Below are 16163 nucleotides of genomic sequence, written 5' to 3'. Positions count from 1 at the left end.
TCACAGATTTAAGTATAAACACAAAGCTGTAGAACTTAAAAAAAATACACACAGGAAAAAAATCTTCAGGATCCCAGGTTAGGCAAAGAGTTCTCAGACATGATGCCAAAGCATAAAAGAAAAAGAAACTGGACTTCATCAAAATTTAAAACTTTTGCTCTTCAAAAGGCCCTGCTAAAAAGTGTAAAAAGAAAAGTTACTGACTGGAAGAATCATCTATTTGACAAAAAACTAGAATGTAGAATACATTTTTAAAAACAATCTAAAATTATCAAAACGCAAAAGTAAAATGGAAATCTACTTAGAACATAGGCAAAACAAACAAAATTTGACAGAAGTTAAACCACAATGAAGTATCACTACATATCTATCAGAATAGCAAAAATAAAATTGAGAGTGACTTCACCAAATACTGGTGAGGACATGGACAAACTAGATCATTCATATATTGTTGCTGAAAACATAAAATGGTACAACCACTCTGGAAAACAATTTGGTAGTTTCTTAAAAAAAAATTAAATATGCAGCTATTGTATAATCCAGCAATTGCACTCTTGAACATTTCTCCCAGAGAAATGAAGAAAGCTTATACAAACTTATATACAAAAGTTTATAGCAGCTTTATTTTTAACAGCCCCAAGCTGGAAACAATGTAGACGTCCTTCAACAAGTGAATGGTTAATCAGACTGTGGTATGTCCATCCACACTATGGAATACAACTCAGCAATAAAAAGCAACAAACTACTGACAGATACAACCACCTAGATGAATCCCTAAAGAATTCAGTTGAATTTAACAAGGTCAATTCCCAGTGGTTCTTGAAATGACAAAATGATAGAAATGGAGAACAATTAATGGTTGCCAAGGGTTAAGAAATGGGAGTGGGGGGCGGAGAGGAGAGAAGAAGTCATGGCTACAGAAGGGCATAATGAGGGATGCATATGGTGATGATGCTGTTTTTTGGTATCTTTACTTCACTGGTTAAAATCCTGGTTAAGTACTTGTACTATAGTTTTGCAAAATGTTCCCACTCGGAAAAACTGAGTTAAGAGTACAATGGATCTATTTACATTAATTTTTGCAATTAAATGTGAATCTACAATGATTCAAGAGCTTCCCAGGTGGTGCTAGTAGTAAAGAACCCCCCTGCCAATTCAGGAGACATAAGAGATGAGGGTTTGATCCCTGGGTCAGGAAGATCCCCTGGAGGTGGGCATGGCAACCCAGTCTGGTATTCTTGCTTAGAGAATCCCATGGACAGAGGAGCCTTGCAAGCTACAGTGTTCACAGGGTCACACAGAGTCGGACACAACTGAAGTGACTTAGCACGCATGTACAATGATCCAAACATTTAAAATTTAATTAAAAGAACATTGCTAATTATTACAGAAATGCAAATCAAAACTACAATGAGATACCACCTTATTCCACCAAGAATAGCTATCATCAAAAAATCCACAAACAATAAATGCTGGAGCAGGTGTGGAGAGAAGGGAACTCTCCTAAACTGTTGGTGAGAATGTAAACAGGTACAGCTACTGTGGAGAACAGTATGAAGGTTCCTTAAAACTAAAAATAGAACTGCCATATGAACCTGCTGGGCATATATCTGGAGAAAAACATGATCCAAAAGGATACATGCACCCCAGTGTTCACTGCAGCACTGTTTACTGCTAACTGCTAAGTCACTTCAGTCGTGTCCGACTCTGTACGACCCCATAGACAGAAGCCCACCAGGCTCCCCCGTCCTTGGGATTCCCCAGGCAAGAACACTGGAGTGAGTTGCCATTTCCTTCTCCAATGCATGAAAGTGAAGAGTGAAAGTGAAGTTGCTCAGTCGTGTCCGACTCCTAGCGACCCCTGGACTGCAGCCTACCAGGCTCCTCTGTCCATGGGATTTTCCAGGCAAGAGTACTAGAGTGGGGTGCCATTGCCTTCCCCGCAATGTTTACAATAGCCTAGAAATGGAAGCAACTTAAGTATCCATCAATAGATAAATGGCTTTAGAAGATGTGTTTTATATATATAATGGAATACTACTCAGCCACAAAAAAGAACGAAATAATGCCATTTGCAGCAACATGGATGGACACATACACTGTCATACTGAGTGAAGTCAGACAGAGAAGGACAAATAATGACATCCTTTATATGTAGAGTCTAAAAAGAAATGATACAAATGAACTTGCACAACAGAAAGGGACTCACCAACTTAGAAAATGAACTTATGGTTACCAGAGAGAAGAATGAGAGGAAGAGATAGTTAGGGAGTTTGGGGTGGACGTGTACACGCTGTATTTAAAACGCATAACCAACATATACCTACTGTATAGCACGTGGAACTCTGCTAGAGAAAGACCACTTGCAACAATGAAGACACAGCACAGCCAAAAATAAACAAACAGATATATATATAATTTAAAAAGAAAAAAGAAAAAGACCAGTTCTTCTACTGAAGCAAAACCCTCAGTCCTTCCAGCCAGACCTGTCTACATATGCCTCACTATGAGATATTGGGAGATCAAGGACCCACATGCAAACTCCAAGTCCTCCTGCCTGTGCTGTGTGCTGCTTGCTTATTTGATTGTCTTGCAACACAGACACTGTGAGCAACATCTGCTTTAAGCAGGAGATTCCTCTGAGTCTCAAAAGCATACAAGGCCATTCCTGAGAAACAGCTGGACTTCTGGTCTCCAGAATTTTTAAAAAGTAAACATTTTTCTAATCTCTTCCTCAACACAAAGCCCTATAACATGTGAAGAGTTGACTCACTGGAAAAGACTCTGATGCTGGGAGGGATTGGGGGCAAGAGGAGAAGGGGACAACAGACGATGAGATGGCTGGATGGCATCACTGACTCGATGGACGTGAGTCTCAGTGAACTCCGGGAGTTGGTGATGGACAGGGAGGCCTGGCGTGCTGCGATTCACGGAGTCGCAGAGAGTCGGACACGACTGAGCGACTAATCTGATCTGATCTGATAAGTGATCAAGTGACCGAAGAAGATTGTTTCTCTTGTTAGATATCTGTGTATACTTAAGATTAATTTTAAAAGACAATATGAATATGTGACTTACATGCTGAGCTCACAGAAGACCTAAATTTAAGCATGTCAATTGTCTGAGTGACTGAATAGATCATTTTATTGCATTGTGACTGTCTTACCATCTGCCAACTGAAGATATAATCTCTGGCTTTCCCTATTTCATGGGGATGATGTGAAAAGAAATGAGATAGTAGATGCAGATTCCTTTGCAATATAACTAGAGCAATATAATTCTCATAATTTATATTCTAAAAATCAATCAGGCAATAAAAAATGCATTGTTTGATAATGATTCAAAATCTTAATTAAAGTCTAGAATATATATGTACACCAAAGCAGATACACATACCTAAACACACACACACATCTCAGATAGAAAGATCAACAGATCAATCCATCTCTGCAGGCACTCAGAATTAAACAGCTGGTATTCCAGTATTAGTACACAAACACCGTGAACAGCTATATATAAATAGCTCTCTGTATGCGTAAGTGTGTATATGTATTTTTCCTTCTTTTTTCTTTTCAGATATAATTATAACAAAATAACCTCGTAAGGAAAAAAATCTGACTCCCTAGAACCAACATTTTTAAACAAGCCTCAGAGACAAAGCAGTGTGCTGGACACCAGTACTGTTTTTCCTTCTTCGAATCATTTCAGGGAAGCATGAATTAGACAAGGAAAGCTCTACTGCTTCATCCTACATTTAGCTTTTAGTCCCTGTCCACTCTTTGGCATGAACTCTTAATACAAAAATAAATGCCAACGGCTGCAATAACAAAGGCTCTGAATGTTCTTATTGACATGGAAATGTAAAATGAAACTGGGAAGGGAGCCTGGTAATGATTAACGTAAGGTTTCACTTTAAAGATATTTTTAAATTATATAACTTTTCAAATCTTTTTAAGGTTGATTCATATTTTTTAAATGCTTTGGGTTTATTTATTTAACCTCTACTCTGTAACATGAACAAACAAAGATAAATGTAGCAAGATAAAATAACCAAAAATACATGAAAATGCTTCCACAGTTCACTTGGCAGCTTTAGAGTTGGAGAACACTGTTAACAGAGAACTCAGAAACCAAAAAAGCCAAAGGGACAGACTGTTTCTGGAGTTGTTAACTGTGTTGAATACTACTGAGGATGAATATGATGAGGAATAAAAGGGCCCAAGATCATTCAAATATTATTACTATGATTACCCTAAAATGAAATCATTTGTATTTTCACTTTTATGTATGTTTTAGTATCTTCCTAAAACCACATTATTATTTAGGTCTTCTTTATTGCAAAGTGACCTAGCTGACAACATACTGGTCTGAAATTTTCAAAGAATAAACTGCAAGGTGTACAGAATAGGGTCAAGGCTCCCAAGTCAAAGAGGCTGGTGCCTACTGTGGTTTGATTTACTGTACGATACTACACAAGTTATTCAACCTCCCTCTGCGTCTGTTTATACTAGTATGCATCTGTAAAATGGGGATAAATAATAATACCTAATCCTCAAGTGTGTTATCAAGATTAAATGAGATACCTGCCAGGCACATAGCATACAATAATATTAGTCATGACTGTGGACATCTGTGCTGCAAAGGCTAAGTTTTATTCTCAGTTCATACCTCCCAGAGTTAGACTGAAGACAGCTAGGTTTAAAATATATTTCTTAAGGCAAACACAGTATACAAGATAAATTCATGTATTTTAAAAAATTCCTTCAACAAATACTTATCAAAATCAAGGGCACTAAACCAGATTCTGGGAATACAGTGGTGAAAAGATTAAAAAATGGTCTCTGAACTCATATGAGTCCCTAGCCTTACAAAGTCTAGCTGGGGAAGGCTGACACTGAATGAGTGATTTACATGACAATTTTACAAAGAAATGAATCTGACAATCTGGAAGTCAGAGGAAGTGATGTTTAAGCTGGCACCTGAAAATACACAGGAGCTAAAAAACAAAAAAAGTGGGGGGGGGACATTTTTTATGCATAGAACACACCATAGGCAAAGGCTCTGAGTCAAGAAAGAACAGGAATACCAAGGATCTGAAAAGAACTCTGAAGTATGAAAGGGATACAGAGAATTACAGGAATACAGGCAGGGACAGTACACAGAGCCCTAGAAACCGCCTGGGAATTCAGTCTTTACTGTGAAATGAGAAGCCCTTAAGATATTTTAAAATCCTGAGTCTCATGTCTATATGTAATACATTTCTCTCTGGCTGCTGTGTGGAAAAATGGTCTCTAAAGTACAATAAGACTATGTACAGGAAGATCAATGCAGAGGCTATGGTAATATACCAAGAGAAGACTGATGGTGATGTGGAACAGGCCAGTGGTAGACTAGACAGAATGATTAAATTGGAGGAATAGTCAAGACGCAGGAAAGGAAACAAGTCAAAGACAAGAATCATTCAATTTACTTTAGGTGGACATGGATCCAATCACTAAAACAGGGGTCATCAGATAAGGTTTTGAGAGGAAATGTTTGGAGCCTAGTAGGCTGCCATCTATGGGGTTGCACAGAGTCGGATACAACTGACATGACTTAGCAGCAGTAGCAGTTCATGAGTTTGAAAGTGAAAATATTAGTCTTCAGTCATGTCTGACTCTTTGCGACCCCATGGACTGTAGCCGACCAGGCTCTTCTGTCAATGGAATTCTCCAGGCAGGAATACTGGAATGGGTTGCCCTTTCCTTTTCCAGGGGATCTTCCTGACCCAGGGATCAAACCCGGGTCTCCTACACTGCAGGCAGATTCTTTACCATCTGAGGCACCAGAGAAAACCCTCATGATTTTGAGGTACCTATAAAACATCCAAGTGAAGATGTAAATAGACAACTTAACTATAGGGATCTTGGAACTCAGAACAACTTAGGTTGGAGGTAATAGTAAGATAGCTATTTACCTATGTCACAAGATAGAGTAATGATTCTTAAACTTCCAACATGCTGATGAATCATATCTCAGGGGCTGAATTCAAATCCTGGTCACCAATTTCAGAGAGTCTAACTCAGCAGAACAGGGAAATAACTCAAGAAAGGCATTTTTAACAAATACTCTCAAGTGACAGACAATATCTTGAGAACGAACAAAGACATTAGTAGCAAGAGAGAGAGGGAAAAAACCTGGAATGTATGATACCAGAGAAGCCATTGAGACAGACTGTTTCCAGAGTTGTTAACTGTGTTGATTGCTACTAAGGACCAATAAGATGAGGAATAAAAGGGCCCACAGAACTCAGACAAGGAATGGGAGGGAGGTGAGGAGACGAAGACAGCTATGTGTGGCTCTGTTGAGACTGTACAAACAAGAGGCATAATAAGACTCTGGGAGATGGCGTGGGGCAAAGAAGGGATTTGTTTGTTGTCCGACTTTGTTTTTAGGAGCTTCCCTGGCAGCTCAGACAGTAAAGAATCTGCCTGTAATGTAGGAGACCCAGGTTAGATCCCTGGGTCGGGAAGATTCCCTGGAGAAGGGAATGGCAACCTACTTCAGTATTCTTGCCTGGAAATCCCATGGAGAGAGGAGCCTGGCTGGCTACAGTCCACAGGGTCGCAAAAGTCAGACACGACTGAGCAACTAACACTTTCACACTTTGTTTTGGGGATAAGAAAGACAGTCTGAAGAAAAGGCAAGGTTCAAGATGTATGAGACAAGAGAACACTTTAATTCTCTTTAATCTTACTAGCTATTGTACAAATAAATTATAATTATAGGTTCAAACCTTTCTTAGATAAATAAAAGCCAAAGCCTATCAAAAACATCATGAGATCCAAAAGCTATCTTCTGTAGTTAAGACAGGGCAAATATTGATTGATCTTTGGAGGAAAGCAAAAATACTGAATGGTATTATATATTCTGATTCTAAGGAAAAGGTGAGGCTCCTCCTCAAAGGTAAAGATTAAAACTGAGACAGCAGACATGAGTGCCACCTGCTGGTAAAATGTAAATGCTCAGTTTGTTTCTTTTTTTTTTTGGCCATGCCACAGGGCATGTGGGATCTTTGTTCCCCAACCAGGGATCAGACCTGCACCACCTGCATTGCAAGTGTAGAGTCTTAACCAATGGACCACCAAGGAGGTCCCAATGCTCAGTATTCTGACTGAGATAGAATCTAGTCTTAGGAATTTCAACTAATTGGATTACTGGTTACCTGTTTCCAATGAGTTTCTTGATAAAGATAATGAAGTCTCAGATCTTCCCACCCAGCAAAACAATGTCTTTTATAAACACTCCTGTTTCAATGTTATTCTCTCAAATCATTCCACCTTCGCCTTCTGAAACATGTACATTACCTTATGTAGAATAGATGACCAGTGCAAGTTCTATACATGAAGCAGGGAACCCAAAGCTGGTGCTCTGGGACAACCCAGAGGGATGGGGTAGGGAGGGAGATGGGAGAGGGGTTCAGGATGGGGTGACACATGTACACCTGTGGCTGATTCATGTTGATGTATTGTAATAATCCTCCAATTAGAATAAATTAATTGATCAAAAAAAAAAATCTCCTAGTTAGCTGGTCATCATCCCTTTACTTCAATACATTCGACAGTAGGAGGCACACAGTCCAAGACTTATTACATAATCATTAGACCATTTAAAACTGAACTAGACCTTCTACCCACTTATGGGCTTCCCTGATAGCTCAGTTGGTAAAGAATCTGCCTGCAATGCAGGAGACCTGGGTTGGGAAGATCCCCTGGAGAAGGGAAAGGCTACTCCAGTATTCTGGCCTAGAGAATTCCATGGACTGTATAGTCCGTGGGGTTGCAAAGAGTCGGACACAACCGAATGACTTTCACTTTCACATACTAGCCTTGCCTCTGCTGCAGTACAATAAATCTCCCTATGGTAGTCCTTCACTATCTGAAAGCAGATAGTGCTTTCAGAGATCTGAAACTTATATATATACTTATATCTGAAACTTATACCATATCTGCACTTACTTTCTCCCTAGATTAAACAACTCTGGTATTTTTTTTTTAACTGTTGATTTTAAAACCTCCCACCAGCCCAGTTGTTGGATAAAAGCTGGTCCGTCAATAGTCCATAAACTATCTTATTTAGTTTTTATTTTCAACACATAGCCCAGTGGTACTATCACTTTCCTCTATCTGGGTCTTAATACACAGTTGACTCATACTAAGTTTATGGTCAACTAAAATCCTGTCCAGCTAGATTTCCCCAATCCAGGATGCATTCAACTTAATTATCTGAATCCAGTGCGAGTCTTGATGTCTATCCTTGCTAAATTTCACCTCATAACAATTTTGACTGCACTTTGTCAAGATCATTTTGGACCCTGATTCTTGGTTCTATCCAAATTCGACAAGCCACTCAATAAATCTTCATCCAAATCAATGATAAAAACTTGGATATGAAAGAGCCCTAGAAAGTAATTAATACTAGGCCTGCAAGAATACTCTTTGGGGTAGGAATGTTTCTCATCTGTAAATCTACTATTTACTAATCCATCTCAGCAATGAGAGTAATGAAAAACTAAGGCAAATGCTTTAACAAAATCAAGATGTTATGTAATAAGCATTGCATGAATGTAGTGTCCTCACATTCCTTTCAAAAGTGCCATTTTTATGAGTTTAGCAAGGTTGTTCTTAAGTGAACTCATGGAAAATGTTCACAAACCACAATGGGGTTACAGTGGATAGTTCCTACATCCACTTTTCTTCTACAAAATTACACTGTAAGAGTTAACCTATTTTACTATTTTATGATTAAATATTTACAATTTAACACTTAAAACAGTAGATTTGTGGCCATTTGTGCATGTATTTTACTCATCCTAATGGGCTAAAGATCACCTTTTTCAAAAGTATAGTCTTCTTGAGTGAAATAAGCTATGTCTTCTCTGCTTAGGCATCCATGCTTAAGCAAGTGTGCCTTATTTGAAAACTGATCCAAAGTTACTTACAAATTATTTAGATAGCTCTGACTATTCAAATAGGACCATGGGTTATAATTCCACTGGGTCTTGAGATCTGAACAATCATAATGTAACTATATGAAACATATGCTGGGCTTCAGCCTGTTTCTTTAATATATTTATCTGGACTTTTCCATTTTAAAGACCACTCTCTGCGCTCATGAAAATAGAAGCAAAACCAGAAGTGTTGCTCCAGGGTAGAGTGCAGCATTCCAGATGTGGACTCCAAAGTCCCAGTACTGGATTCTAATCCCAGCTCTATTGTTCACTAGCTATGTGATCTGCAACAGGTGATTTAACCTCTCTGTGCCTTGGTCTCACTCATAAATGTGAATAATGACAAAACCTACCTTGTAGAATTACAGGAATTAAATAAGTTAACATGTGTAAATGGTTTGTAATGGTGTCTGCCACACAGTAAGCACTGAATACTTTAGATGTTTGCTATAATTATCATTCCTGATCGTCTACTATCATCACCCCTTCTCACCCATCCTTTCCCTGAACTTGCTCTGAAAATAACAATACAGTACAATGGTTACTTAAGAGCTGGGTTTTGAAGTCAGAATAACCTGGACTGGAGTTTCTGACCCCACACTTAATCAGCAATATTACCTTCAGAAGTCACTTAACCTCTCTCAGCCTAAACTTTCTCTTCTATAATATGAGGATAATAACAGGATCTACCTCATAGGGTTGTTGCAGGAATTAAACAAAAATGAATGCCACACCCTTCACGTAGTACTTGGCATGTAATACACATATTAGGTTCAGATCAGATCAGATCAGTCACTCAGTCGTGTCCAACTCTTTCTGACCCCATGAATCACAGCACGCCAGGCCTCCCTGTCCATCACCAACTCCCAGAGTTCACTCAAACTCACGTCCATTGAGTCGGTGATGCCATCCAGCCATCTCATCCTCTGTCGTCCCCTTCTCCTCTTGCCCCCAATCCCTCCCAGCATCAGAGTCTTTTCCAATGAGTCAACTCTTCGCATGAGGTGGCCAAAGTATTGGAGTTTCAGCTTTAGCATCATTCCTTCCAAAGAAATCCCAGGGCTGATCTCCTTCAGAATGGACTGGTTGGATCTCCTTGCAGTTCAAGGGACTCTCAAGAGTCTTCTCCAACACCACAGGTCAAAAGCATCAATTCTTCGGCGCTCAGCCTTCTTCACAGTCCAACTCTCACATCCATACATGACCACAGGAAAAACCATAGCCTTGACTAGACGGACCTTTGTTGGCAAAGTAATGTCTCTGCTTTTGAATATGCTATCTAGGTTGGTCATAACTTTCCTTCCAAGGAGTAAGCGTCTTTTAATTTCATGGCTGCAGTCACCATCTGTAGTGATTTTGGAGCCCAGAAAAATAAAGTCTGACACTGTTTCCACTGTTTCCCCATCTATTTCCCATGAAGTTAATCTTTGTCAAAATCCCTCCGTATCCTTTAGTATTTTGGTAGGTACAATCTGGACCATACGAGTCTCTTTTCTGATAGTCATATAGATTCTTCATGCTTTTGACAAATATCTTTGGTTATCGACCTCTCTCCAACTTTGGTAGATGTTCTGTGTTTTATAGATATACTTCTCTCAACATTCTTCCCCATTTCCTTTCTCCTTGGACTGTTTGTGGTTATTGTGTCAACATTTAAGAATTTCCTGTTCTTCGATCTTATGGTTGCCGGGGGGGAGGGATGGGGAGAAAGGACAGTTAGGGAGTTTGGGATATGCATGTACACACTGCTATATTTAAAATGAATAACCAACAAGCACCTACTGTATAGCACACGGAACTCTGCTCAATGTTATCTGGCAGCCTGGAAGAGAGGAGAGTTTGGGGAAGAATGGATACATGCATATGTATGGTTGAGTACCTTGCTGTTCATCTGAAACTGTCACAACATTGTTAATTGGCTTTACCCCAATACAAAATTGGAGAAGGCAATGGAACCCCACTCCAGTACTCTTGCCTGGAAAATCCCATGGACAGAGGAGCCTGGTGGGCTGCAGTCCATGGGATTACTAAGGGTCGGACACGACTGAGCGACTTCACTTTGACTTTTCACTTTTATGCATTGGAGAAGGAAATGGCAACCCACTCCAGTATTCTTGCCTAGAGAATCCCAGGGATGGGAGAGCCTGGTGGGCTGCCGTCTATGGGGTCACACAGGGTCGGACACGATTGAAGCGACTTAGCAGCAGCAGCAATACAAAATAAAAAGTTAAAAAAAAAAAATTCCTGTTCTTTGTGAATCTATTAGTATTTAGGGGTATATTAGTATTTTGGCCTATAACCATGAGACTGTTCCCATATTTGTTTTGCTGAAATATCTGCTTTCTAAAATACAGGATTCACAATGTTATTTTTCCTCATGAGATGTTATTATAACCTTTAAAATAATGAGATAATTTTTCTATCAGTAGTTTATCCCTTCTACTTCCCCAATCATTGATAAAAAGTAAATTCAGAATAATGATTCCCACCACTGTTATCTTTACTGCCTATGAGGCTAAGTGATTAATAAATCAAAATTTTATTAGATATTCTTTTAGCAGAATTAAACTTCTGACAAATATCTAGGTGGTTAAAGAAAACATTACTACCATGATTTGTTTCTCAGTAAATTTTAAAATCTGTTTTAGAAACCATCATCTACAGTCCCTGTCATGCTGATTCCTTAATATTTCTCTGTCAGAATATCACTTTTCATTCCTTTTTTCTTTTATAGCTCTCTACCAGGTTCTTCCCCAACAAAGTGGTTTCCACCTTATGTGTATATTCACACGCATGCCATGTGTACACACGCACACACACACACATCCTCCTCATTAACCCCTCTAAGCATGCCCTATTGGATGTTCCTTTTCACCAAAGTACACCTTCCAACAACCAGAGTTCTTACATGAATACCATCCTACCACTTCTTGATAACAGATATTCTCTTGTTAAAATGCTGAGTTTGCTTTTCTCTATATACTGTAGTGATATACAAAATCATTTATATACCAGGTACTATTCCTAAATAGTTCTGTCCCCAAATGCTTTCTCTCTGCCATATGTTTTCCTCCTAGCTTATCTATTTCTATAACCTTATATAAGCTCCTTTCTCTTCTTCACTACAAATTCAGTGAGCCACAAGGTAATAAATGTTACTTTCCTAGAAGCCCACTACTATGGCATTCAATAGTACAGTTCAGGAAACCAAATCCTGCTCTGATACCCTCCAACTGTTCACTGCCGTATCTACTCTTGTCTTCCAAAGTTAAGAGCATCAAATGCAAACATAAAAACATATGAGCTGTGTCTGCTCCTCCAACTCCAAAACCCTATATTTCTTCTAAATATGTCCAGTAATGTGCATAAGAAAAGTTATTTTGACTAGACTATTAACTTCAAGATAACAAGGAGCACACATCTTTTGCACACTATCGTCCAGTGCCTAGAACATATTAGACCAGAGGCTGCACACTTTGACCCATGGGCCAAGTCCTGTCCACAGCCTGTTTTTGAATGGCTCCCAGCTACGAATGGTTTTTACATTTCTAAAGTGTTGTTTAAAAACAAGTAAAAAAAAAAAAATCACATGGACGAACGTATGACAGGGACCATATGTACCCCACAAAGCTTAAATTTTACCATCTGGCCCTTTTTAGAAAATGTTTGCTGACTGCTATACCAGACCCTCAAATATTTGTTGAGAGAGGAGACAGGGGGAGGGGAGCAAGACCTCAGAGTGAAGAAGAAGAAACAGATTCCCAACAAATATACTTTGAGATGATTGCAAATGGTAAATACTCTCATAATAAACACTGTGCAGATCTTTAAATCATTCCTTGACTTCTACTTTCAGAGTTTCAAGAGAAACTGAAGGTTTTTTATTAGTATATTTAAGAGATCATAATTTTTTGGCAATGTACCTATTCTTGAATCACAGGTGCTCCTAAGAGAACTAAATTTAAACCTTGGTAGTCCACTTGTCCAACAAGTCAACAGAAGTGTTAGTCATCAGCAAGGTGTAAGGCGTCAATTCACAGGTATGCACCCTCATACACACATCTGTTCCTTCCATGAAGCACCAAGTACCTAAGCACTGACACCCCACAACATTTTACTCATCTGTTCCCATGTGTCTGTACACCTGTTACTTCAAATTTTAATAACTGGGATGTTCCACAAACCCTGTAATAAATCTCTGAATACTGAAAAATGTTTAAGCAAAAGATGAAAGTTCCATTCTCAAATAATATCAAAGACCAGTACTAGACCTGTTCATAGTAATGTCTATTAGAAGCACTTGCAAATGTGTACCTGAAAATGTTGCTCCATCACTTGGATTTTTCCCTGGTCTGGGCACTTTTTTAGAGCTCGGTCTGCATAATGCAATAGGATTTCTACCATCTGGAAGGAAAACAGTAATTAAAATATGTCTCTAAAGCTTTGTAATACTTAATATATGTCATCTTAATATATATGATCTTAAATAATACAGAATCAGGCTTGGCTATTTTATGAAAAAATACAATTTAAAATTTTAGTGGCTTTATTTCCCCATTTTTTAACCCCAGCCTAATTTCTTTCAGGCTCAGGGTTAGTACCAATTTGTTAATCTTTCCTAATAAATACCTCCAGGTTCCAGATGGCATTAGTGTGAAATAAAAATGAAATAAAATGTTGACGTTTACCTCTTCAGTTATCCTCTACATAGATCTTTCCCTAAAGAACACATACAGGCAATTCTTCCTACCAGAAACTAAGAGAATCATTTATAAGTCTTTGGAATGACCAGTTTCTGTATATGTTTTCTAAATGTTTATACTAATTTGGAATCTAATTTTTACCAATGCATTTGCACAATAAATAGGGGGAGGAATGACAACAGTAAATGAATTCAGGCAAGCCTAGACTAGGAAAACAAAGCTAGTATTAAATATTAACATTAGCCATATTAATGCTAATTAACAGCTTAAAGCTCAACATTCAGAAAACAAAGATCATGGCATCCAGTCCCATCACTTCATGGCAAACAGACATGGAAACAGTGGCAGACTTTATTTTTGGGGGCTCCAAAATCACTGCAGATGGCGACTGCAGCCATGAAATTAAAACACAATTACTCCTTGGAAGAAAAGTTATGACCAACCTAGACAGCATATTGAAAAGCAGAGACATTACTTTGCCAACAAAGATAAGTCTAGTCAAGGCTATAGTTTTTCCAGTAGTCATGTATGGATGTCAGAGTCAGACTATAAAGAAAGCTGAGCCCCGAAGAATTGATGCTTTTGACCTGTGGGGTTGGAGAAGACTCTTGAGAGTCCCTTTGACTGCAAGGAGACCTAACCAGTCCATCCTAAAGGAAATCAGTCCTGGGTGTTCATTGGAAGGACTGATATTGAAGCTGAAACTCCAATACTTTGGCCACCTGATGCGAAGAGCTGACTCATTTGAAAACACCCTGATGCTGGGAAAGATTGAGGGCAGGAGGATAAGGGGACGACAGAGGATGAGATGGTTGGATGGCCATCACTGACTCAATGGACATGAGTTTGGGTAAACTCCAGGAGTTGTTGATGGACAGAACGTGCTGTGGTTCATGGGGTTACAAAGAATCAGACATGACTGAGAGACTGAACTGAACAATAATAATAAACATCAGCCATCTTTGCTACCTCAGGCAATACAAATATTTGCACATATAGTATTTCTCATTATTACTTATCAGTTTATAACAAATGTCAGCATCCTATGGGCTACAATAAGTTCAGAAACAATCCAGATCCCTGGGTTTTCTTCTTCCTCCTGTCTGCTGTCTTCTGGCTATTTCACTATTTATAATCTTCATTAAAGAGTGAGCAAGGGAAAAAAGAAAAGGCGCTAAGAAGGAATTTACAAAAGCATTCACAGTAACAACCAAGGAATTATCATCTGATTTGCTTTTTTATACACTCTCTTCTTGACTGTAGTCATTTACCTAATCACGTCCAAGATGTACCCCAGTAAAAACCCTATTAAAATACTCACCCGATCTGCAACAATAGCCTTTCGCTTACTGGCATCCCCTGATAACCCTGCAGAGAAGCAAAACCCACATAAATCCGAAGTTAATCCACATCTTCAGGAGTGAAATTGCTCTGGTCTTCTATTGATAACCTATGCTAACAATAGATATAACAAATCTAGGTAACAAAATATTGGGTAATATGCCATAACAGGAACACCTCCCATCAACTGGCCCAGACAGCATGTCAGTGTACTTTCCTTTTGTTCTAACAGTTAAGTTTTCCTTATGAAATGAATTTTAAAAGTGACATTTAAAATTCTATATCCTGTATTTGTCATTAACCTTTTCTCCTGAAAATCTGTAAGGTCTGATAACATCTTGCTTATAAAACACTTGAACACTAAGTCAAAAGTATTCTGTGAATGATTAATATTATTCATTTTCTCTGCTCCAGAAAAGCAGTACCTACTACACCAGTGTTCTGTTGACTTACCTACTACTGCTTTTGCTTTTCCTTCATGGAAAGACCATGCCAGAGCCAAAGCTTCTGTAAGACAGTCTTGTTTCAAGAGGTGATCCACTCTCTAAAATGAATAAATGAGAGAAACCACACCCCTTTGTCTGACCAATCACCAGTAAAAATTCCTATTCTACCTAGTGTCTTTACAGAAGTTGTTGCTTATTAGCTAAAATTATAATAACCATGTGACTATCTTATTTCCAAGGAAAACAATTTCATAAAGCACTGGATAGTACAGTGACTGTATAAGTTGGTATAAGGAGCTACAGCCTAAACCTGAAAAGAGGAAACAGCTAGAATGTTGCTGGAGCAGAAACAGCTAATTGCCACAATATCCATTCAATCCCTCCTCCTTCATAACAAATTCCAAGTTTGTTTGAGATAGCAATAAACCGTTAGACAGCTAAAGGACATTTCTAAGACTCTCCTGTGGCCACGTGGGGCCATGTGACCAACTTCTGGCCAATGATAAGAGGAAGTGTTATTTGGACATTTCTGGATTGTGACCTTAAAAGGTCAGGGCCAGGCTTCTCTTCTGTTCCTCCGTAACAGCTGGAGCTCCGGCAGTTATACTGGAACATAAAATGACCTTGAGACTAGAATCCATACACAAGAAAGGTGACATTTTTTTTTTTTTATATATATAGGGT

At 38.7% G+C, this 16163-nt stretch overlaps 1 protein-coding gene across 12 annotated transcripts in view; it reads right to left on the bottom strand.

Annotated features, from left to right (window-relative positions):
- The window catches only part of VPS8 (VPS8 subunit of CORVET complex), a 302600-nt gene that overhangs the window by 226417 nt on the left and 60020 nt on the right, over nt 1-16163 (bottom strand). For all 12 annotated transcript variants that reach the window (XM_086397371.1, XM_086397382.1, XM_086397390.1 and 9 more), the window contains 3 exons: nt 15487-15577; nt 15014-15060; nt 13304-13393 (listed from right to left, as the gene is read on the bottom strand). In XM_086397371.1, coding sequence (XP_086253497.1) covers nt 13304-13393; nt 15014-15060; nt 15487-15577 — 228 coding nt within the window. The remainder of the gene's footprint in view (nt 1-13303; nt 13394-15013; nt 15061-15486; nt 15578-16163) is intronic.

Source organism: Bos grunniens, chromosome 1 (assembly GCF_055505025.1).
Source record: "Bos grunniens cultivar Pamir isolate PY7600 chromosome 1, Bosgru_T2T1.0, whole genome shotgun sequence".
Classification (NCBI taxonomy): domain Eukaryota; kingdom Metazoa; phylum Chordata; class Mammalia; order Artiodactyla; family Bovidae; genus Bos; species Bos grunniens.
The sequence above is the reverse complement of the archived record's forward strand: the minus strand, read 5'-3'. Positions and strand labels throughout refer to the sequence as shown.